General features: G+C 42.5%; 1 protein-coding gene across 1 annotated transcript in view; it reads right to left on the reverse strand.

The window, feature by feature from the left end:
- Window positions 1–308: 308 nt before the first annotated feature.
- The window catches only part of KREMEN2 (kringle containing transmembrane protein 2), a 109,187-nt gene continuing 86,323 nt past the window's right edge, over window positions 309–23,172 (reverse strand). The window contains exons 6-9 of the mRNA XM_086931708.1: window positions 19,154–19,486; window positions 17,445–17,585; window positions 15,797–15,869; window positions 309–4,364 (exon numbers count right to left, since the gene is read on the reverse strand). Coding sequence (XP_086787834.1) covers window positions 4,118–4,364; window positions 15,797–15,869; window positions 17,445–17,585; window positions 19,154–19,486 — 794 coding nt within the window. The 3' untranslated portion in view covers window positions 309–4,117. The remainder of the gene's footprint in view (window positions 4,365–15,796; window positions 15,870–17,444; window positions 17,586–19,153; window positions 19,487–23,172) is intronic.

The following is a 23,172-nucleotide window of genomic DNA, read 5'->3' on the forward strand; positions in this document are numbered from 1 at the left end:
ATGCGAGGCCTATTGCATTGCAAATGCTTGTTTATACATGCTGCATTCTGAAGCACACATAGAAAGCCTCTTGTGATTGTTTTTGTGCAGGAAGGTGTCCCTTCCTGCACAATAACAATCATCCACTCAACGCAAGCAAGGGAGCCTGCGTTGGCGTATGGCAGCCGATTGTGCACCAGCACAGGGATGTGTCATATTAGTGTAAATATGACGCATCCCTGTGCTTTTAAAATGACGCTGCGCAGTGCAGCAAAATGGCTTGCTGTGCCACTCTGCGTCATTTTGTTGTAAATAATGCCCTCCCTTTTCAATCCTCCGTCATGAAATGTAGGTAGGAAGATTGGATGGCTCCAGGCGGACTTGATGGAACCCCTAAACTGAGAAGCCACAAGGTCTAACAGTTCTGTCTGCAATCCTGCCCATATCCCATATCATTTTGGGAACATGCCTGCGAGGTTAAGTCAATCGCTCAAACTAAATGTGTGAGACCGCTGCATACTACTGAAAGGCATAAGTCGACACACAGTCCTTTTCAACATTTTATTTTGTACCAAAATAAATACAATTTGATGGCAACTCCTTAGGCATTGTGGAACAAAAAAAACTCATTTACAGTTTTTACAATGCTTCAATAATAATTATAAACAATAATCCTTAAAAAGAGCAGCACGTTTGAGAGACAAGTAATGGACGTACGCTTCTACCGATCTGATGTAGGAAGGAATAGGTCCATCATGGCTGTGCAGGCAGAATCAGTTGAATGTCAGATAAGGTCTAGCATATAATTGATTTTGCCCCACCCTACCTAACCATTAGAGGTGATTCTGGTCATGGAAAGTGGTCCTTAAACCCCTTCCTTACAGTTGACTGGCAGCCATTGAGATCCTTGTAGACATCTTGAATGTCAGACATGAGTGCAACGAAGAGCCCTTGTTGGTCTGATTAGTGCCCGAGGAGATGCCTTTCTAATAGAATTGGATCTGTTTGAAGCACTGTGAGTCTAAGAGTGTCTATTTGACAACAGGACCGGAATTTCACTATTGCCATTTTTGGGGATTTGAGTTACAAGGATATTTCTTAAGTAAAAACAATGTCCCGTGTGTTATTCCTTCTGGACAATTTTGGGCCCGATTTAGAATTTGGCGACTGCGTACTGTGCCACAAACGTGACCAAGAATCCATCCGCAAGACTCTAGATCAGGCCCCAAGTATTTAGGGGGTCACTTGTCAAAAGCATCGGAATATAAGTAGGTGTCTCACAAGTGGGACTAGAGTCTCCGGAAAATGCCTTGGGCCCCGTCTCCCTCAAAACTTAACAAACTGATATTGTCTAGTGGTTAACCTGTCGACCATGACTAAAGATTACATCCCAACTTTCCCACTTGACCAAAACATGTGATTTCTGGCACATCACATCATCTCCTTGTGCCTCGTTACCCTCATCTGAAAAAATTAGAAGCGCTTTGAACATGGTAACATTGGCATTAAGTGCTATACAGATATGGACCTTTGCATTTTACGAAATATTTGCGACCCTAAAGTAACCAAAATGCAATGGGCCTCATTTATGAGAAATGACGCATCGTTGGCTGAAAGCAGTGATGCGTCACTTCTCAGTGTGCACTCCTTGCGACATACCCGATGTGTCATATTTACTGTATGACGCATCATGTCGCAAGGATACGTCAGTATTTCTGAGATATCGGTATGGAGCAAAAGTGACGCATTGCTGGAGTGTGTCACAAAAGTGACGCAACTCCAGCAATGCGTCCTTTCACATGGGCCAAGCCCCATGTGAAAGGGCCTGCATCAGTCTTACGCCTGCTGTGAGGCAGGCGTAAGATTTTGACGCAACGGCATCCTAGAAGGGACGCAGTGAAATCTCATAGATTTCACTGCTTCACTTCTAAGAGGCTTTTTTGCGGGGGAATGCCCCCTGCATACATTATACCTGACGCAGGTATAATGTAGCGCAGGGGTTTACAAAGTGACGCATCTGTTTAGATGCGTCACTTTGTAAATAGTGCACAACAGGAGGCATGTTTTACGCCGCCGATGCGTCAGAAAAAGTGACGCATAGGAAGCGCAAAACTGACGCAAAAGCCTCGTATTTGGGTGGTAATTATCCCACCCAATACATTCTGATACAGCCAAGTCGGAATTTATCAGGTGAAATACATTTTCCATCAGTTACTGGTTCTCTCATAATGAGTACATTGTACATGATTTAAGATTAAACCGTTTTTTAAGAATAAAGGATTAATCTCCCACATATTGTAAAATTCCTGAGAGGTAGAGAAATAATTCCAGAAGAATTGTATGGTTTCAGGAGTAAGGATTCATCTCCATCTGAGCCAGAAGTTTGGGGAGGATGAATAAATACAGCACAGAGTAATGAACCAGCAATCTCCCAGTCGAGTGAATGGAAAGTTTTGAATTAATGGATTCATCTCCCATTAACATAAATGCCCAGGAAAAAGAACGGTCTCCCAATTGGCAAAATAAAGTTCCAGAAATGATTGGAAAATCTCCTAAAAAGTTTAAATGGATTCTCTGAGAATAAAGTAAGAACCTCCTTATATATTTACCTATGTCCAGTGCGGAGTTGGGGGCGGCGGAAGGGAGGGGAAAGAATCTAGATTCTGGAGTTTTTGCCTATCAGTCGATAGAAATATGAATGGGACAAATTCATTAATTTGAAAACTTGCATAAGCATCAGGGATTCATCGACACATAAATCAACTCTTCACGGGAAAAACATTATTCCCCATGCACATTACAGTGTCCATGGACTAAGCATTATTTTTATATGCAGTGTTTGGTGGGTAGCACACACCCTGCAATATGTTACAAGAAGTCTCTTGAAGAGCACAAGTCTTTCATGACCAAGGGATCCTTTCCAAATAAGTCTCCGGGAATGGACTATGTGTTCTTTGCACTACTCTTCATGTCTTATTTCCATTTCTCCACTCATTGCCTCTTCTTGGCGATTTTCAGCTTTCGATGTTTGGTGCTGTCGATAGCATGTTGTCTATGGGGCGCTTGAAGTATGGTGCACTCTATAGAGAGCCTGACGTAACCAACAACTGGAGCAGTTCCCTCCACCTTGTATGTTAGTCTAGCCACCCTTCTGAACCTCCTCTCTTCACAGAAGAAAGTGACTGATGTCCTGGAACAGACTGCTGCTCATAACAGGAGAGAGCGATGTTCTCTACTTTTTGGTCTTGACAGAACAGCCCATAGTTAGAGACATTCAGAAGGGCACTCTTAAGTGTGTCTTGTGGAAACTTGCTTGTCTTCCTCCTCCACTTAAAATATTGGGATCCTGCAGTATATATATACTAATCCCAGCAGTACCACCATCTCCATTTGGGCATTAGTGGTGTCAACAACAGTGTCACTGGTTAGGATGTTACTGAGGTTAGCCTTCCCCAGTGAGAATGTGTTGTGGCATTTATTTAACGACTCATTGCATTATTGCTCCAACGTAAGCTTGTGCACTGAACATACAACAAGGAATCACACACTTCAATATGGCATCCAGGTTGGCCATCAGTGTTCTGTGCTTCTGAACACTACAGAGGCAAAATGTGAATAGTGGCATAAAGTTTATGGGATCCCAGTCCACATACGTTCACCGATTGGGATTCGAGAACAGTCATTTATACAAATAGAATCAGCCTGTACAATTTCATTCATGTTCAGTCCATTGAATGGAGCTCCCTAAACCTCTTCTCATCATGAAGCAGGGGAGATCAGAGTCTTTAATGTTTATCGTTGATAGCAGGAGAGAGGTTGCAATCTGTTTTGCTTTGTCAACCATAGTGTGGAGCCCCACTAACCTCCATCTACCAAAAGACTAATAATGGGAGAAGCAATCTCTTGTTTTGGGTATTTGGCTCAACCTCTCACCCCTAGGGTGCCAGCATTTCCACCACTGGAATGCCTGCAGTCAAAACGTGCATCCTGATGTGGACCACAGTCCTTCCAGGACTTGGTGGCAGATGTTTCCTCGAGCTCTTGGCCAATCAGGGGCAGCAGACTGACTTCTGGAACGAATGTCCATTGGCCTCAGCCCTCGTGGGCCTCCTTGTTGTTTCTCCTGCGCATCTACAGGTCAGATGGTGGAGATGAGGGATTTGAGAGAGGTCTGGTTGGTGTCCGAGAGGTTCTTGTAGCTGTCATAGAGGCATGAGCAGTCTGAGTGGTCATCCCGGACTCGACCAGCCTTGCTGCAGATGACTACCTTGGTGTGCTTGTACGCCACAGACCATGGTTCACTTCCCGGGCAGTTGCACCGGGCCTTTGGAACTTTCACTGTGAAGACCCCTTCTTGGTTTTTCTTCTGGAAATAAAGGCAGGTCCTGTGGATGGAAAGCATGGGGTTAGTTGTCAGCACATCAAGCAATGCATTCCGTCAGAGTCAGCACCTGAAGCAATATCTACATCACCCACCCATCTGGCAGCAAGAGGCAACAAACTTTTAGGAGGGGAAGGTTTGTGAGTTTAATGCTCAACACTGATATCTGGTTGACCTGCTGGTACGATGTTCAGTTTAAGCAAAGCAACTCCGCCATTTGTCATTGACAGGTCAGTAAATTGAAGCATATAAAATGAGGTATAGGAACTTGTCGTTCGTAGTCTTTAGGGGCAGAAAAAACTGTAGATGAAGTAAAACTTTTTATTTCTCTCGGGCCGACCATTCTCCAAAACCACCCAGTTCTCTAATGTTTCTACTCTGTTTTTGGACTAAATGTTTGCAGGTAAGTGTGCATTGTGAACATTTCTAGGATGAACAGAAGGCTATATGGGGAAGTAAATGGTAACAATGAAATTACTTAACGGTATTTCCATTACTCTGCGTTCATACTTCCTATTTTTAAAGAACAAGTTTTATTGATGTTTTTATTACATCAGGGCCTGACCGGCCCTCGCATGAATGCATATACATAAATGCAACCAGTCTCGATGACACTAGTATTACATAATCAAACAAAGCAAGCAGAGACATGCCACTACCCCTCAGAACCATACTTCTTTATTTTGATCATTACTTTTGAGGTGTGTATTCCACGCCCAGACAGGTTTACAAGCTCAATTATCTGTAAAAATAATAGACAAATATGACCTCACCAGGCAGATATAATAACGTACCACTGCCTTTAACGTTCTGAAAATACCAAGCTAATGAAAAGAAATCCCCATACTTAATCACCCTTTCACTTCAATCAGACTGGAACCAAGAAAGGGAGAAATGGATGTAATGATAAATACAAGGAAGTATGAACTCGGAGAAATGGAATTAGTAGTAAGTAATATCTACGTTACCTCTACATCACCTTCCTTGTGCTTCTCATTGCTTTTGAGGCACACCAACACTATAATTTAGTACGAATGGCTTGAGTAAAACTTGAGACAAAGTAAATGCTCCCAATATCCATGGTCTTAAAATATACCATGCTTTTTTTACTTCATAGCAGATAGAACTTTAAAACCAAAGACGATTTCTTGCTACACAGCATTTTTAATCCTGTAGCTCTTTAGAAAGGTAGGTCTGTAAACAAAAAGTGCTTCGGCTAGGAGTCTGTCTGTCTTGCCTGCCGATCCGAGACAGTCGTGGTTGGCAATCGCTTGGTTGGCGAAAGCCGCTAGAAACTGGAGAGCGCATGCGCAAGGACTAGCGCATGCGTGAATATCCTATAAAGTCCTTTCTTTGGTACAGTACGACGCTTTGCGTTCCTTCCGGTTTTCGCGCATCGCTTCCAGGTTAGTGGTGGCGTCCGAGCATCGTCAGGAGAGGTCTACGGTTCCACCTCGGCCCTTTGATTAGCGTGCACCTTTCTACTCAGATAAGTACAGGTGCTTTCATGTTTAGTTGTTAACTCGAGTGCAGTTGACTGCCAGCATTTGCTTGGTGTTGGAGTTTTGTTTTGGGTTATTTGTTACACCTCATTACGGGGTTTGTTTGATTTGGCCTTAGAAGCAGGGGTAGTTTTTATAGTTTCTTGGCAGGAGCAATACAGATTGTGCATGTAAGCTCCAGGAATTCTTCTACGCCTTATTTAAAGAGACAAAACAGGTACGGCCAGTTACCTAGGGGTCTACATCTGCATTTTCAGTCTATGGTGATACTTATTATATCGCTTATGTTTTAGGGAATCACCAATAACAGACGTGTGGTACTTCTTGTGGAGAAACAGGGAGACATTCTTCTCACGGCACACTAAGCATTAGGTACCTTTATATATTGCTCATGATATATAGATTGGTTTCCATTATACCAGGAGAGTTAATCTAATATCCCTACCTTATAGGAGCAATCTTTCCTCTGCATCATTCTATCCACTTTCTGTGAAGACAACAGAAGCGAAGTCAGGTACAGGTAGATGCCCTGTGTATAGTTTCCAGGTACTAAGTATCCTTGTCAATAAATATTCATAGTCTCAGATATACTAGACCCTCTATTAATCATTGTTCTTTATTTATAGGAGAAGGTCCTGAGGCCATAGGGAGTGCTAACCAGTTCTCTGCGCATCCTGGATTAAGATTCCTGTGTCTCCCCCAATCTTTCCTTGTTGTTTCCCTGCTTTCCCTACATTGGCATCATCTCTTATCACCAGTATATATATACCTCGTTGGTGTAGAGTGAACCGGTGTGGGGGAGTTGTGGACAGAGCTTCAACTCCGTGGTGTTTCCGAGGCATCCTCCTACAAGGCATAACAGAACGCAAGCCTTAACACATATTTGCCGCCCAAACACCATGGAGGTGACACTAGCTGACTTAGCTAATATGATGGGAAATCTACAGTTAAACACCCAGGCCTTAGCCACCAGATTAGATAGGATCGATAGGGATGGTTCGGGGGCCGTCTCGGGCTCTCAGACACCAGTTATACAGGTGATTACCCCTGCTCCCCCTTTACCACTTGCACCCCCAGAACGCTTCACAGGAGATCCTACAAGATGTGCGGCCTTTATCAGCCAATGTCAATTGCACTTCATGTGCAAGCCCACTTGTTTTCCTACAGACCAAGCGAAGGTGGCTTTCATGATTTCTTATTTGGGAGGCTCAGCTTCCAATTGGGCAATACCATTGATTGAACGAGATGATCCATTATTATTGGATTACGATAGATTCAAGGGCTAACTGCGTAAATTGTTCGACAAACATACATTCACCCATGCGGCTGATACGGAGTTACTACTGTTGAAACAAGGAACTAGGGATCTGCCTACTTATATAGCGACATTTAATCGTCTAGTTGCGGAAGCCAGTTGGCCACAGGAAAAACATAGTGCCTTATTCTATAAAGGGCTACGTGATGAACTAAAGGATGCTTTGGCTCATGTGGTGGATCCTTCAGATTCCTGTCCTGAGTTGATTGATTTAGTGGTCAAGTTAGATCATAGACTGGGAGAACGTAGAAAAGATAAGACGAGATATGAATATAGCAAAACTTTCTATAGAGAAAGAAAAACAGAGTCCGAGTCTAGTACCGTGCTGCCCTCAGAAGGAGTAGAACCTATGCAAATAGGGAGTGTGAAAGGTCCAATCAGTGAAGCGGAAAGACAAAGAAGACGAGATCTTAAACTATGTTTATATTGTGGCAAGGCCGGCCATTTTCTAAGAGAGTGCCCTATCAAGCCAAGACAAAGCAAAAGGTCGGAAAACTAGAAGACCCGAAGCCAAAAGAGACTGAGGCATCGGGTCATTCAGGATCTATAGTCTCCTCAAACTCTCTCGTTCAGAGTCACTTCTTTGTGCCTTCTTTATTACAGTGGCAACATTCTCAAACACGAATACCTATTATGATAGATTCCGGAGCCTCCGGTAATTTCATGGATAAAGGATGGGCTCAACAACATGATATTCCTATAGCACAAAAAGACATCATAGAAGAAGTCTGTACTATAGATGGTAGTACTCTGAAATCAGGGCCTATTACTCAAACTTCTGATACCATCCTAGTGACATTAATGGATATCCACACAGAGAGCTTGTTGTTTGACCTCATTTTGTCACCACAATTCCCTATAGTTTAAGGCTTACCATGGTTAAGAGCCCACAACCCCTCGATCGATTGGCAAAAGGGCAGTATTGGATTTGATCCCGAAATTTGTAAGGACCATATCAATCATTCTGTATCACAAACAGAACAGGGGGAGGTGAAAGAGGTTCACTCTTTGCATGTCGAACAGAATCTGGTTCATAAAGGTTGTAGCGCTACCACACATACAGAATTGCAAATAGACGAACCAGACACTTCCTTGCCAGAAGTCTATCTTCCATTTCTGTCGATTTTTGATGCCAAGGAAGCCACATGTTTACCCCCGCATCGGGTATATGACTGTAGAATTGATTTGCAGGCTGGTGCACGTATTCCCACTAGTAGGGTTTATGCGTTAACCGAAAAGGAGAATGTGTACCTGCGAGAATATCTCGATAAGATGCTAGACTTAGGTTTCATAAGGGTGTCTAGATCTCCTGTATCCTCAGCCCTTTTTTTATACCGAAAAGGGAAGGGGGTTTGCGGTGTTGTATTGATTATCGCTCCCTCAATGCTGTTAACCTTAAAAACCGCTATCCGCTCCCTCTCATCTCCTCTTTATTGGATCAGGTAAAGACTGCCAACTTCTTTACAAAATTAGATCTAAGAGGTGCTTATCACCTAGTAAGGGTAAAGGAGGGAGATGAGTGGAAGACGGCTTTTTGCACGAAATATGCTCTTTTTGAATATTTAGTGATGCCGTTTGGCTTGTGCAACGCCCACTCTGCTTTTCAATATTTCATTAACGTTATTCTGAGAGACATTTTGGATCAATATGTCATCGCTTACATAGATGATTTATTGATATATTCCAGTGCACTGCAGGAACATATACTTCATGTACAGACTGTCCTACAAAGATTACGGGACAATTTCCAGTTCTGCAAATTGGATAAATGTTTTTTCCATAGATCACAAGTAGCCTTTCTAGGGTATATCATTTCATCTAACGGATTGGAAATGGATCCTCATAAGGTACAAGCTGTGTGCAATGGCCTGCACCTACCTCAGTTAAGGAAGTGCAACAGTTCATTGGCTTTGCCAATTTTTATAGGCGCTTCATTAACTAGTTTTCAGACATAGTGACACCCATTACCAGACTCCTACGAAAGGGAATTCCCTTCGTATGGACATCCGAAGCTGATGTAGCATTTCAAAAGCTGAAGACAGCCTTCACTAGTGCTCCTGTTTTGAGACATCCTGATCAGGGTAGTCCGTTTGTGGTAGAAGTGGATGCTTCACAGGTTGCGGTAGGAGGAGTATTATCACAAGTCCATCCAGAAACAGGAGAATTGCATCCAGTAGCGTTTTATTCTCACAAACTGACCGCTCCCGAAGTGAACTATGCTGTAGGGGAAAGGGAGTTGCTCGCAATAAAGAAGGTACTTGAAGAGTGGAGACCTTATCTGTTAGGCACTAGATACACGGTTACCATCATCACTGATCATAGAAATCTCCAATACCTTAAGACAACTAGAGCCCTTTCTATGAGGCAGCTCAGATGGACTCAGTTTTTCAGTGGGTATGATTTTGAGATACATTTCCGATCCGGGAAGAAAAATGGGAAGGCTGATGCTCTTTCACGGTTAGGGTTTGATTCCTTACCTTCAGCAGAGGTACCACCTCCTATTGTAGACACTAAGAGAATCATCGGGGCTGCCAGTAAGGAAGAAAGGTTTATGAAAGAGGTGCATGATGCACAGCAAACCCCCCAAACTATGGAGTACCTGAAAGATCAGGAAACCCAATGGAAAGACGGGTTAGGTTACGTACAAGGAGGTCTATATATCCCCACAGTGCCATTGAGGCAAGAAGTTTTACAATGGTGCCATACACAGGGCTTAGCAGGACATCCAGGATGCAAGAGAACTTTCGAAATGGTGAAACGTTATTGTTGGTGGCCCAGTATTTCAAGGGATATACAAGAATATGTGAATACATGCCATGTGTGTGCACAGGGTAAAGCTTCTCACACTAAACCAGTAGGTCTGTTAAATCCTATTCCGACCCCTCCAGGTCCGTGGCACACAGTGTCTATGGATTTTATTGTGGAATTACCTCACACAAATACAGGGAACACTACAGTATTAGTAGTTGTAGACCTATTCACTAAGACCGCACACTTCATTCCTTTGCCTGGTTTACCTTCTGCAATGAAGCTTGCCCAAGTATTTTTAAGGCACATTGTTCGGTTGCATGGCATACCCTTTGTTTTGATCACTGACAGAGGAACCCAATTTGTTTCACGTTTTTGGAGACAATTATGTGGGTTATTACAAGTGGAAGTACGTTTGTCATCCAGTCACCACCCCCAAACGGATGGACAAACAGAGCGGGTTAATCAAAGCCTGGAACAGCTGATTAGATGCCAATGTCTCCAGTCTCAGAAGGAATGGGACGAAGTCATCTGGTTAGCTGAGTTGACATATAACAACAGTCACCACTTCTCCACGTTATTCACTCCTTTCTATGGGTCTCATGGGTTTCATCCTAGAGTATTGCCTATACCCCTTTCCATCACCTGCAACACTCCCTCAGTATCTGCTTTGGTGCAACATCTACAAACTGTGCACAATGCAGTGTCTGACAATTTGGACAAAGCCAAAACACAATATAAGAAAGGGGCAGATGCGCATAGAAGACCAGAATCTGTCTATAGGGCAGCAGATAAGGTATGGCTGTCATCTAAATACATAGCATTGAGAGGGGCTTGTAAATTTCAGCCTAAATATATTGGCCCTTTCCTTATCTCTAAAGTCATCAACCCAGTTGCCATGAAGCTTGATCTCCCTGTGTCCATGAGAATCCACCCCGTTTTCCATGTCTCGCTTCTTAAGCCAGATGTGCCAGGTACACGTTTGCCATTGGGTCCACCTCCTGTTATCGTGGATTCAGAAGAAGAATATGAGGTAGAAAGTATAGTGGACTCCCGTAGGAGCAGAGGTAGACTGCAGTACCTCATACATTGGAAAGGGTATGGCATTGAGGAACGCAGTTGGGAGCCTGCAAGTCAAATTCATGCACCTAGGTTAGTGCGTTTCTTTCATAGACGTCATCCTGGAAAACCCAAACCTGTTGGGGGCAGTTTAGGTGGGGCGTACTGTCATGCCTGCCGATCCGAGACAGTCGTGGTTGGCAATCGCTTGGTTGGCGAAAGCCGCTAGAAACTGGAGAGCGCATGCGCAAGGACTAGCGCATGCGTGAATATCCTATAAAGTCCTTTCTTTGGTACAGTACGACGCTTTGCGTTCCTTCCGGTTTTCGCGCATCGCTTCCGGGTTAGTGGTGGCGTCCGAGCATCGTCGGGAGAGGTCTACGGTTCCACCTCGGTCCTTTGATTAGCGTGCACCTTTCTACTCAGATAAGTACAGGTGCTTTCATGTTTAGTTGTTAACTCGAGTGCAGTTGACTTCCAGCGTTTGCTTGGTGTTGGAGTTTTGTTTTGGGTTGTTTGTTACACCTCATTACGGGGTTTGTTTGATTTGGCCTTAGAAGCAGGGGTAGTTTTTATAGTTTCTTAGTAGGAGCAATACAGATTGTGCATGTAAGCTCCAGGAATTCTTCTACGCCTTATTTAAAGAGACAAAACAGGTACGGCCAGTTACCTAGGGGTCTATATCTGCATTATCAGTCAATGGTGATACTTATTATATCGCTTATGTTTTAGGGAATCACCAATAACAGACGTGTGGTACTTCTTGTGGAGAAACAGGGAGACATTCTTCTCACGGCACACTAAGCATTAGGTACCTTTATATATTGCTCATGATATATAGATTGGTTTCCATTATACCAGGAGAGTTAATCTAATATCCCTACCTTATAGGAGCAATCTTTCCTCTGCATCATTCTATCCACTTTCTGTGAAGACAACAGAAGCGAAGTCAGGTACAGGTAGATGCCCTGTGTATAGTTTCCAGGTACTAAGTATCCTTGTCAATAAATATTCATAGTCTCAGATATACTAGACCCTCTATTAATCGTTGTTCTTTATTTATAGGAGAAGGTCCTGAGGCCATAGGGAGTGCTAACCAGTTCTCTGCGCATCCTGGATTAAGATTCCTGTGTCTCCCCCAATCTTTCCTTGTTTTGTTTCCCTGCTTTCCCTACATTGGCATCATCTCTTATCACCAGTATATATATACCTCGTTGGTGTAGAGTGAACCGGTGTGGGGGAGTTGTGGACAGAGCTTCAACTCCGTGGTGTTTCCGAGGCATCCTCCTACAAGGCATAACACTGTCCTGGTGGTTTTCAGCTTCTATTTGCTGAATTAAACAAACAAATCCTCAGTTTTCGAAATTAAGCAAATCTATCTAAGAATCTGCACTCTTGACACTCAAGGTTTGAAGACCTTCCTCTTCCAGAAAAGTAGAAGAAGCACAAACCTCAGGCACAATAATAGCAAATGTCAGATATTCTAATGTACGGAGGCTGGAGCATACACGGCATAACTCTATTCTCTTGGCAGTAGTGATTGCCACCAAAATGAACAGCTTTAGAATTAACAGCTTTAAACCAATCTACTCTAAAGGCTGAAAAAGAGACGTTTTTAGAGATTAGAATACTAACAGGCACAGCATATAACAACTAGGAATCAGGTTCATAATTGAAGGTCGAACGCAAGAGAAACCCGTGAACAACCACAATGCCAGATGAATCTGATTTATTTGCCTTCTTGTTTGGTTGGCATCTCCTGCAAGAAGATCTCTTATTGGAATATTGGTTTATATCCCCATAACGCCAATAAGATGACTTTCCCTTAAATAGGACAACATGTTTTCAGTCTTTAAAAACCACTGTAAAAACTATTTAAAGTACTCTTTAGCAAGGTTGTTTTCTCTGAAGTATTATCTTTCCAGTCTCTGATGGCGCTTGCCCACAACAAATGCTCCTGGGGCCAGTACTGATGTCCTGATTGTACCATATGAAATGTGGCCTCTTGCTCCATATGGATCAATAATTCAGAGCAGCCCTCTTCATCTTGCATGACAGCAGCAAAATATTCAAAGTCGTTCACTAAAGATTGAGCTACATAAGCTGTAGAAGTCCCAAAGTCATCCAAAGGAACACCCTTGTAAACCCCCAAATTACTTTTAAGTATTCAAATACTTGCCTCACTCCTTCACTATGTATATATTTTCCAGAATGAGAAGTGCTTGACTCTGTTTGTGATGAGGATGACGGAGAATCATCATGATGCCTGGATGACCCTTTTTCCGCCTTTTCACTTATGTTGTTTGCTCATAATAAAACTGCCTTCCCCTCTAAAGAGGAGAAACCCCCAATAGGACTCGCTGGTTCACTCCAATTGGATAAATGTCTCTCTTTAGGAGACCACTTAGACTACGGAGTTCACTCCTCTATTTATGCTCCCCATCCATGTTCAAGGCTCCTTCCTCCCTTACTCATGAAGAAAAAAAAAAGCAGAGCATTTTGGTGGTTTGCAATACACGTCTAGCACTGGATTCCGCTATCTCTGACATATCTTTGAAAACAGAAAGGGATTTAGCTGATAATGTGGAGACAAAGGAAGAGCTCTGTTCAACTGGTCTGAATCCAGATTCTGAAACTCCTCAATAGGACTGCTGCAAGATGTTTCCGATGCCTCTCCCCACACTGAAATATTGCTACGACAGTTAGATATAGGGGCTTTGAATGAGTACCTCCTTGGTCTGTTTGCATAAGTTTTTTCACTTATGTTGTTTGCTCATAATAAAACTGCCTTCCCCTCTAAAGAGGAGAAACCCCCAATAGGGCTCCCTCCAAATGGATAAATGTCTTTCTTTAGGAGACCACTTCAACTACGGAGTTCTCTCCTCTATTTATGCTCCCCATCCTGTGATGCTGGCATCTGTCATCACCAAAGTCCATTCTGAACTAGTTTCCAGCACTCTTGACATCACATTCGAAGGAATAAGCCCCCACTCAAGATCTATCCTTGTATCTCTTCTGTTCTGAGACCTCAATTTCAAAAATTGATTGACAAAATGTTCAGATGAAATCAGGTACATGTGAGTAGATATGCAGATGATGCCATGTCCTCCTGTATTTTAATCATTCCTTGTTCTTTGGAACATTCTATGTCAGGTAAGTCTATAGCTGATTCTCCATCTTTTTCCAATTCATTACTGGAAGATAGACAATCATCTTCCCTGTCTGGAATCTTGCTCTTGCTGTTGCCGTAAACAGTAATGTGTAGTATAGATGCCCTGATTGTACCATATGAAATATGGCCTCTTGCTCCATATGGATCAATAATTCAGAGCAGCCCTCTTCGTCTTGCATGACAGCAGCCAAATATTCATAGTCTTTCACTAAAGATTGAGCTACATAAGCTGTATAAGTCCCAAAGTCATCCATAGGAACACCTTCTGGAAACCCCAAATTACTTTTAAGTATTCAAATACTTGCCTCACTCCTTCACTATGTATATGTTTTCCAAAATGAGAAGTGCTTGACCCTGGTTGTGATGAGGATGACGGAGAATCATCATGATGCCTGGATGGGCCTTTTTTCTCCTCTCCCTCTCTGCTTTCAGGGCATTGGATACTGCATCCTAAACTAATGGATGGATGTCTGTAGATGTCAAGTCAATACTCTTGGTGCATTCTGATCCAGAGACCTTGCAGAATGTCTAGAAGTACTCCTCCTATGTCTCCCCTATATTCATGAAAGGAGTCAGATGCCCTTTCTTAGAGCCTCTCTTGTCATCCATTGATAAGCAGATTATGACAAGAAAAAATAATCCCTTTATTTAGGGAGAAAAGGTCTTACCAGCAATCACAATGAAGAAAAGGTACCCCCTACGTATTTTCAGGTCCAAGAGGAGAGGGAAACAACAATAACTGAGCAAGAGCCTCTTATCTGACCTATATTGCTTTTTAATATGGCCTCCTAGGGTTCATTTGCAAGACAGATCCCTAAAATCAGTGTCATACACCAATATTAATTCAAAGACTTTTTTGTGTTATTATTTATATTCTGCATGTAGAAAAAAATATATATATATTTTTTTTAGTTTACTGTTATTCGTTGCTTATAAAAATTCATGATATACAGATACATATAACAGTTGTACAAAAAAAACAATTGCCAATATACATGTAATACTTCTAACCTTTTGTGTGTGATAATTCTACAGAATTTGAACATTATGTATCAACACATAGCAGTAGGTTGAATTTGCATAGTTACAGAAACTAACAAACTCTTCATCTGTGACTGTATTGGAAGCAGAAAAACTGTCAATACAACTTAAAATCAAAATACATGCAATTTATACATATATAAAACCCCACACTCAGTCATCAACACTTCATTCTCACCTGTCAAGCCATCTCACTAATATTTTGCATATATTTATAAACTCTCTGTTGCTTTTCTACAGCTTCAGAAAATAAGCTTCAGAAGTTTGAAGGGAATCTCATAAAAAATCTTCACAAATGGACATGGTATTTTGAATCTAGATCCCTTAGCATTTCAAAACAAATATCTTGCCTTCCAAAGTGAAAATATATACTGGTCTGCAGACTCGGCCATGTAATTCAAGATCAGTAGAGGTCATCTCTACCCAGAATTTTGGGGTAAATTCCATACCCATCATTTTTACAACCTCTTATATATGTGTACACTAGGGGACAAGCTATACAAGGGGGACAAACTAGCATTTGCTGTTTTGCCGAGGACATGCAATGACTGAGGTGGTGGGAAAGCTCCAGCGGGGATCCTTTCCCATCAGTGACTTACCGTTTCCTGAGGCTGAAGGAGGCAATGACCAGGATCAGCAAGAAGGCTGCAGTCCCCGTGTACATGGCCCAGGCTAGGGAGGGACAAAGAGAGGTGTTAGTGGTGAAAAAAAGCACTGAGCTCTGGGATCAAGCATGGACCAGGATCAGGGTCAATTAGGTGGATCACATGGGAAGGAGAAGCATGAATCAAATATGGAAGATGTTCAGGGTTTGAACAAATGCCTTAAACAGGGATCAGATAGAATGTAGGCTGAAATGTTGAACAAGTGACATATCAAGGATAAACACAGAGAAGGATCAGGGTATAACCCACTGTAAGCTGAGAGCTCAAACAATGAAACAGGGAACAACAGCAGAGGAAGGTCGGGGTCACTTATGGAGAAGGATATAGGATAAAACAAGACTCTCTCAGCTGATTTGGAGTAGGGTATTCAACACCCCACAAGGTTAAATGTCAAGGGGAGAGAGGGGTCTGGTGTGAGAAAGAGACCAAAGTAGGCAGTAAAATGCAGAACAAGGACTCGTGTCTCTATTTTCAATTTACAGTTCTCTGGGGTCGTGGTGAAATACAAAGCAGTGTGGAAGTACAAATACAGAACATTGCACAGAGTCAAGCATGGTTATGGGCCAACTAGATTAGGGTTGGGGGGCATACAAATAGCAGGTTCACAGGCCAAACAGTAGCATCAGGGGAAGAACATGGAGTAAAATTATGAGGTTAACTAATAATATTAACTTTTATCGTTGGAGTAGGTGAAACGAAGAGCTTGGTTAAGAGTCAAAAATGAAGTAAGCTAAAATAGTTTAAACGAGCCTGAAAAAGCTCAAACGAGCCAGAACTGGCGGCAGCCTCTTCTCCCTGACTGCTGGCAGGCTTTGGAACGCTCTTCCCCTCCACCTCAGGAAAGAGACTGGTCATCTTGCTTTCCAGAAACAACTTTTGGTAGCCGTGCGCTTTATATATGTTCTTTTCATTTCATTTAAAAAAGGAGCTGAACAAGCCGTCAAAAAAACAAAAAGAGCCAGGTTTAAAAGAATTAAGAGAATTCAGGGCCCAAACAATGGTCTGGATTTCCAATATATATGAGTTTTGCATCAAAAAATGGAGCACGGTCAGACATCAAAAAAGCGAGACGTCAATAAGGTGACATACAGATAAAGGTCAATGGTAAAACAAAAGACCTGTATCCGAGTTGGGCTAGGGGTCACACATACTTGGGAATCAGAGGTCACACATAGAACAGGGTCAAGCCACTATTTGAAAGTAGATATTTCCACATATGGTTTGCTGCATATGCCTTTACGTTCCGTTTTCAGTTCTTCCAGAAGTGTCTGTATCGCTGTCGCTCGTTCCCTATTATAAAGTGATTGCACAGATTTCAGCACCAAAATGGAGCACTAGAGAGGTAAGGGAAAACATGTGCTTGAAGATGTAGACCCAATAGTTGGGGTTTAAGCTCTAGCCTTACTTCCATTGCCTTGCTGATGGTATTGAAACAATCTCCCGGTCTCTTCCTCAAGACTAGCCTCGACTACGTCACTACCCCAGACCGACTTCTCCTCTTCCTTTTACATTCCCAGGCTCTGAGTCACCTCCCTCTGTCTCTCAGCCTACCTTGTACATCATCCGCTGGGACTAAACTTACCTCCAGTGCTGCGGGCAGAGTCCTGCGAGGTAAGGGTCCAGCTGGAGTTCAGTCTGTGCGTGGAGGTGGGGGGCAGCAGGGAGCCCCCACTGCTGTCCGTCTGGGATGCCCACTGCTTTGGAGTCCATCCATTCTGCACACCTGGAAGAAGAGTTGTATGTTAATTACAGAGGGGAATCCTTCACCAAAACGGGGGAGGATGTCTACTTTTTCAGTATGTCAGCAAATGCCAAACGCTGAATGGGCTCAACTCACTGCCATCCTGTGGTCGGTCAGAGGATTGCACTGTCTCTCACCCAGTGGGGGAGCAGAAACCAGTCGGTGCAGCACTGACACCCACTGACCCTTTGACTAAAGGTATTGCTCACTGGTTACTCCTTACTGCTAACTCACCTGTCTCATATTAAACCTGTTGTTACTTTGTCCACAAGCAACATTTTACTGTTGGAACAAGTAGTTTCACGGTTCCCAGTATAAGGTAGGCTTATCATTTTCGGCACACTAAGTACTGTTGGCTAAAAACACACAGCGGACTGACCATGCCACTTATCATCACACAAGACCACTTGGTAACTATGAATACTTTTGACAGATGCGGAGGCCAGTTTAGGCTAATCTGAAATTTTTGTGGGACTCGGGTCACGTATGTGACGCATGGCTCTTCTCTGGTTTTATGGTGATAACTAATGGCCACTAAGGTTACCGGTCTTTAAAAAAAAAAAAAAAAAAAATCAAACAAGCTTTGGCAAAGTCAATAGTCTCACCTTTATGATACGTGTGCTGAGGTGTTGGCATTGCCAATGTTTGTCTGTAAAGTATTCTTTTTTAAAGGTAAAAGAAAAAAAATCGAAATTCTAGATGAAAATTTAACACATATCTTGTAGTATCTCAAAAATGTAAACTGAAAGCAATGTTTTCAATCTTTATTTAAATGGCATGGTTTATTTTTCAAATAGGGAATTGTCAGCACGTAAAGGGAAAAGCTTGCCACGGTTTAATAACATTCTACAGCATTCAGTAAATTAGACCTTGTACGGTATACCAGGGACAGATTTATGGACCTCCAGGAGAAGTGTTATGCTAAGTACACTTTCTGCCTCAGACAGCTGCTGATTCAGTGCAGTAGATGTCTCTTCTCTCTGCACCATAAAAGCATTTTTTGTGCCATAGTCTGTGATTTCAGGCAGTATCTGAAATGCAAAACATACCAAAAAAAAGTCTGCTCTTCAACCATATCCCGGCAAAAACATCCCTGATGCGGTGCTTTTTTTTCTAGAAATGCTGGGAGGGGTGCGGAGCAACAAAGCATGAGGGGGGTTATTTGAATAGAGGGAGCAGCACACGAGGGCGAAAGAAAACACCTGCACTCTCATGGAGTGCTGAATGAAATAAAAAATAAATTGTTTCCTAAATGTGTAAGTGGAATAATACACATCAGCCAATGAAAAAGGTCATAAAGACTATGCTCCCGGTAAGGGACAAACTCAAGAAGAAGGAAAAGCAAATTAAAAATGACAATAAAGCCAACCAATGGAAAGCAATGTGCAGGCTAAGTTCACAAAAGGTCTTCTGGAATCACACAGCTTGCGGTCTGGTTGGCAAATACAGACTTAGCTGTGGCAGTGTGTTGCCATGATAAGAGCAAGGCCTGGAGTAAATAGCCCTGGTTGCTCCCCCTTCTGCTGTGCTTGGGGCCTTTGCACACTCACCGCGGTAGGCCATGGCGAAGCCCTGGGCATGGAAGATCTGGTCAGAGCGGAAGGTGACGATGAGGTAGTTGGTATGCAGCAGCATGACAGCTTCTGGGCGGTGTCCGCCATCGAAGCGGCCCAACAGCAGGCGGCTGTGCCCATCTCTTAACTCCAGCCGGTCGTTGCGGTCGCGCACCTCAAACAGCTTGAAGGTGATCTCCAACGCCGCCGAGTCCGAGGCCTTCACCTCCCACGTGCAGTTGCTATCGGCTCCGTAGTCGTCGGGGAAGTCCGGTGAGTAGATGACTCCGACAGACTCTGTGGCATTTCCTTCACAGGCTCCGACAGACACTAGAGTGGGGCAAATTTTCGGTTTCACTATCAGTACCACTGCTCATTTATGCACTGCACAGTACAACCTGAACCTTTAATGGCAGCTTGAAATATCATGAGGCTGACTTACAAAACTACTGGCATACCTTTCTAACTGACTCAAGTTTTACGTTTCACCTATGTTTAAGATTTATTTGAGAGTTCCTCTTAACTAGCAATTGTTCCCATTAGCACCGATTCTTTGCGCATGTACCTTACTCGTTGCATGAACAGCCACAGAAATATTAGGTATTTACATAGACATATGTTGTGTCCTTAAGAATGTGTAGCTTATGCACTAAATATGTTATCCATGCATGGAAAATAAAAGAAATATGATTTTGGTTTAATTCTAATTTCCTCTATTATAAACAAGTTAACATGCTTTCCACATCTTTCTACACGAACTTGAAAATATTTAAGTGTATTGTGCACTTACGCCACCTTTCATTCAGCTTGCACAGGTACATTTAGGTGGTACTTAATTTTCAGAAAATGGTTGCATGTGCATTTCTAAACTTCTGTGAATCTCCCTGAAATCTACTACTTTGTAGACATGTATTCATTTTACATAGCATAACCTCCATCATTCATGCCATGCCTACCTTTCTTCAAGGATACATTTGGAATTCCTACCTCTTCATATTTAATGACATCAAATTCAAGCACATTTTGTAGTATTTACATTTCTTATGAATGATCATTTTGACATTTCAGAGTGTACACATGACTCGGTCGTGGTGAGAGGCTAGGTCCCATACTGGCCAAAAAGCATGTTGAAACATGTTGACTATTATGGGGATATAGGGACAATAACATTCATAACAATCTAGATACACTACTTCTAACCATACTCGGGCATACACAATAAAGGGAAACTGTGGTGACCCTTAGATATTTATACTTTGTATAAACCTTCACTAGGATAATATCGAAAGTGCTTCTTCTGACAAGGGTAGTCCCATCCTGGTTTATAGATGTCAGGATGAGACCCAGTGATGAAGCATGCCACTAATAGAGTGAGAGCGGTCTCAAAAAACAAAAAGATTAATACACATGCAAGTTCCATTTCCCCAACAGTTGGATCACCGTAGGGTTGCTGGATACTTTTTGTGCATTCACTGTATTAAGGGAGATAGTATCTTAGATCTCTACCAAAAAGCCTCTTTTGCTCCCCCCAGCCCACCTTTAGATGTTGAAAAGTATATGGAAGATATGTCTCACATATGCTCTGCAGAAATGATCAGTATGTATGTTCATGTGTGAAAGTACGCTAATGACAATCTTTGGTATAGCACACAACACAAACTGATGTTTTTGCATTTCATAATTAGTTTATATTACGGTTTAACAAAATCTATTTTATCCAACCTTAGAGTGACAAAAGATTTAGTTAAATCTTGCAGCGATTCAAAAGTATGTCATGCAGGTTACATGGAGCTGGTTGTAGAAGGAGCAAAACTCAACAAACTATATCAAAATTGTAACTTGCGACCTGCAAATAACACAAGGATTCCTGCAGAAAAAAATTAACCCACTGAGCTATTGTACATACAATACAAAATCTGTGAACTACCCTTACACCTTTTCTCTAGAACAGGAACAATAAACCTCTCAATGTACTCAGAACTATATCATAGAGGCCATGATGTATATGGAAGATATTAATATTGTGCATAAGGCCAGCTGAATCAGGTGCTGAGGTAAAATTGCTCTTGGAATAATTACTCAAAAGTTATGAAAGTGGTTGACATTTACAAACTATGAATTAAACTTGTGCGCTATACATTGTATTAATAATTTTCATATGTGCTTTTTGTAAGCATGATTGTAAAGTGCATCTTGGGTCTGTTTTCACAGCTCTCTGATATCAACATGGGTTACATCTGCGACTATATATACTGCTGTACATCATAGGCATATTGCAAGCTACTGAGGAGTGCCATCATTATATGGATGCACGGGTCCAAGTGCTTTTATAAGGTAATTGAACGCTAAGGTGACTTGCAATACTAATGTGAAATCAGGGGATATTTAATTCTTTATAATATGTGGGCATTTCACCTTGAAATCAACCTTATAATCTCACAATAATAACTCATTTTTTATAGTGCTTAAAACTGCACCTTTTAAATGTCTATGCGCCTTACTATACAAGTATACTGTTACTAAGCATGGGCGGAAAATCCGTTACGCTCGCGGATTTTGCGGATTTTCGGGAAATCCGCAATCCGCGAGATTTGCGGATTTCCCGCAAAATCCGCAAATTCGCACGCAGCGGATTTTTTTGGCGGCGCGCGGCGTTGGTGATACAATTTTTGCGGCGCGCGGCGTTTATCATCGTTTGCCGAGTTGTTTTTTTCGATAGTTTGCGAGTGCTGCGCCATTTTGGATCTTGCTGTGTGATCCCGCGGGAATTGGCGAGCGCGATTACGTCATCGCGGCTTGCCAGCGATAGTTTGTCAACGCGAGTACGGCGAGATCACGTCTCGCGGTACTTCGCAATTGCGAGATTTGAGATGCGGCGAGCGAAAATATAAATTTGCAATTCTGCACAAGAAATCCACCAGCAAGCAGCATAAACCTTCTAGAAATGATGATTTTTATGTGAATAACTCCTTAGTTTGACATTTGCCTGCACTTTTTTAGCGAGGAGTCCATTTTGGGGAGGGGGGCAGGGGGGTGGGAGGAAGGAAGTGCCCCATAGTCTTCAACTTCCTGTTCCTGTTCAGCAGGCTCCTCCCAGTGCTTTGTCCATCTCCTGGTCACTTTTCATTTGGATGTGGACCTGGAAGGATTACTTTTTGTGGATGCTGCTGGATCTTTGGATTTGAGGCCTTTTTGACTTTCTTTGGATCACTGTTGGATTAGAAATTTTACAAGTAAGTTTGTTTGGGGCATTACAGTTGCTGCAACTAAAATTTTGGGATTTTCGATTTTTGGGCTGTTTTGGGGCCTTTTGCCCAGGGGTACTCAGTGGTGGGTGGACTGATTCTTTCTGTGGGTTGTCTTGAACTTAAACATCATGGAGGCCATAGATGAATTGGGATTGTGCTGATTTTTCTGTGTTTTTCGATTTTTTTTTGTTTGTAAAATTTTGTGTTTTTCGATTTTTGACCTGTTGTTGGGGCTTGACCAGGGGTAGTGAGTGGTGCATGGGCCTAGTCTTTCTGTGGGCTGTCTTGAATTTAAACATCATGGAGGCCATGGATGGAATGGGATTGTGCTGATTTTGCAGTGTTTTTCGATTTTTGGGCCTGTACTTGTGGCCTTTTCACCAGGGGTATTTGAGTCTAGCATGGGCCTAGTCTTTCTGTGGGCTGTCTTGAATTTAAACATCATGGAGGCCATGGATGGAATGGGATTGTGCTGATTTTGCAGTGTTTTTCGATTTTTGGGGGTGTTCATGGGGAGGGACATGCCATGTGGCTGGTGGCCATTTTGAGTGCAGCTACAGGCACTGGCCATGTGCTGGCAGGCAAGTGGCCATTTTGAATGCAGGCTTTGTTGTTAGGCCTCCAACCATTTTGCCTACTTTTCAACCTTTATTTATGCCCAGGGGTAGTGAGTCTTGCATGGGCCTAGTCTTTCTGTGGGTTGTCTTGAATTTAAACATCATGGAGGCCATGGATTGAATGGGATTGTGCTGATTTTGCAGTGTTTTT

The sequence above is a fragment of the Lissotriton vulgaris genome, chromosome 7 (genome assembly GCF_964263255.1).
Source record: "Lissotriton vulgaris chromosome 7, aLisVul1.2, whole genome shotgun sequence".
In the NCBI taxonomy this organism is placed as follows: Eukaryota; Metazoa; Chordata; class Amphibia; order Caudata; family Salamandridae; genus Lissotriton; species Lissotriton vulgaris.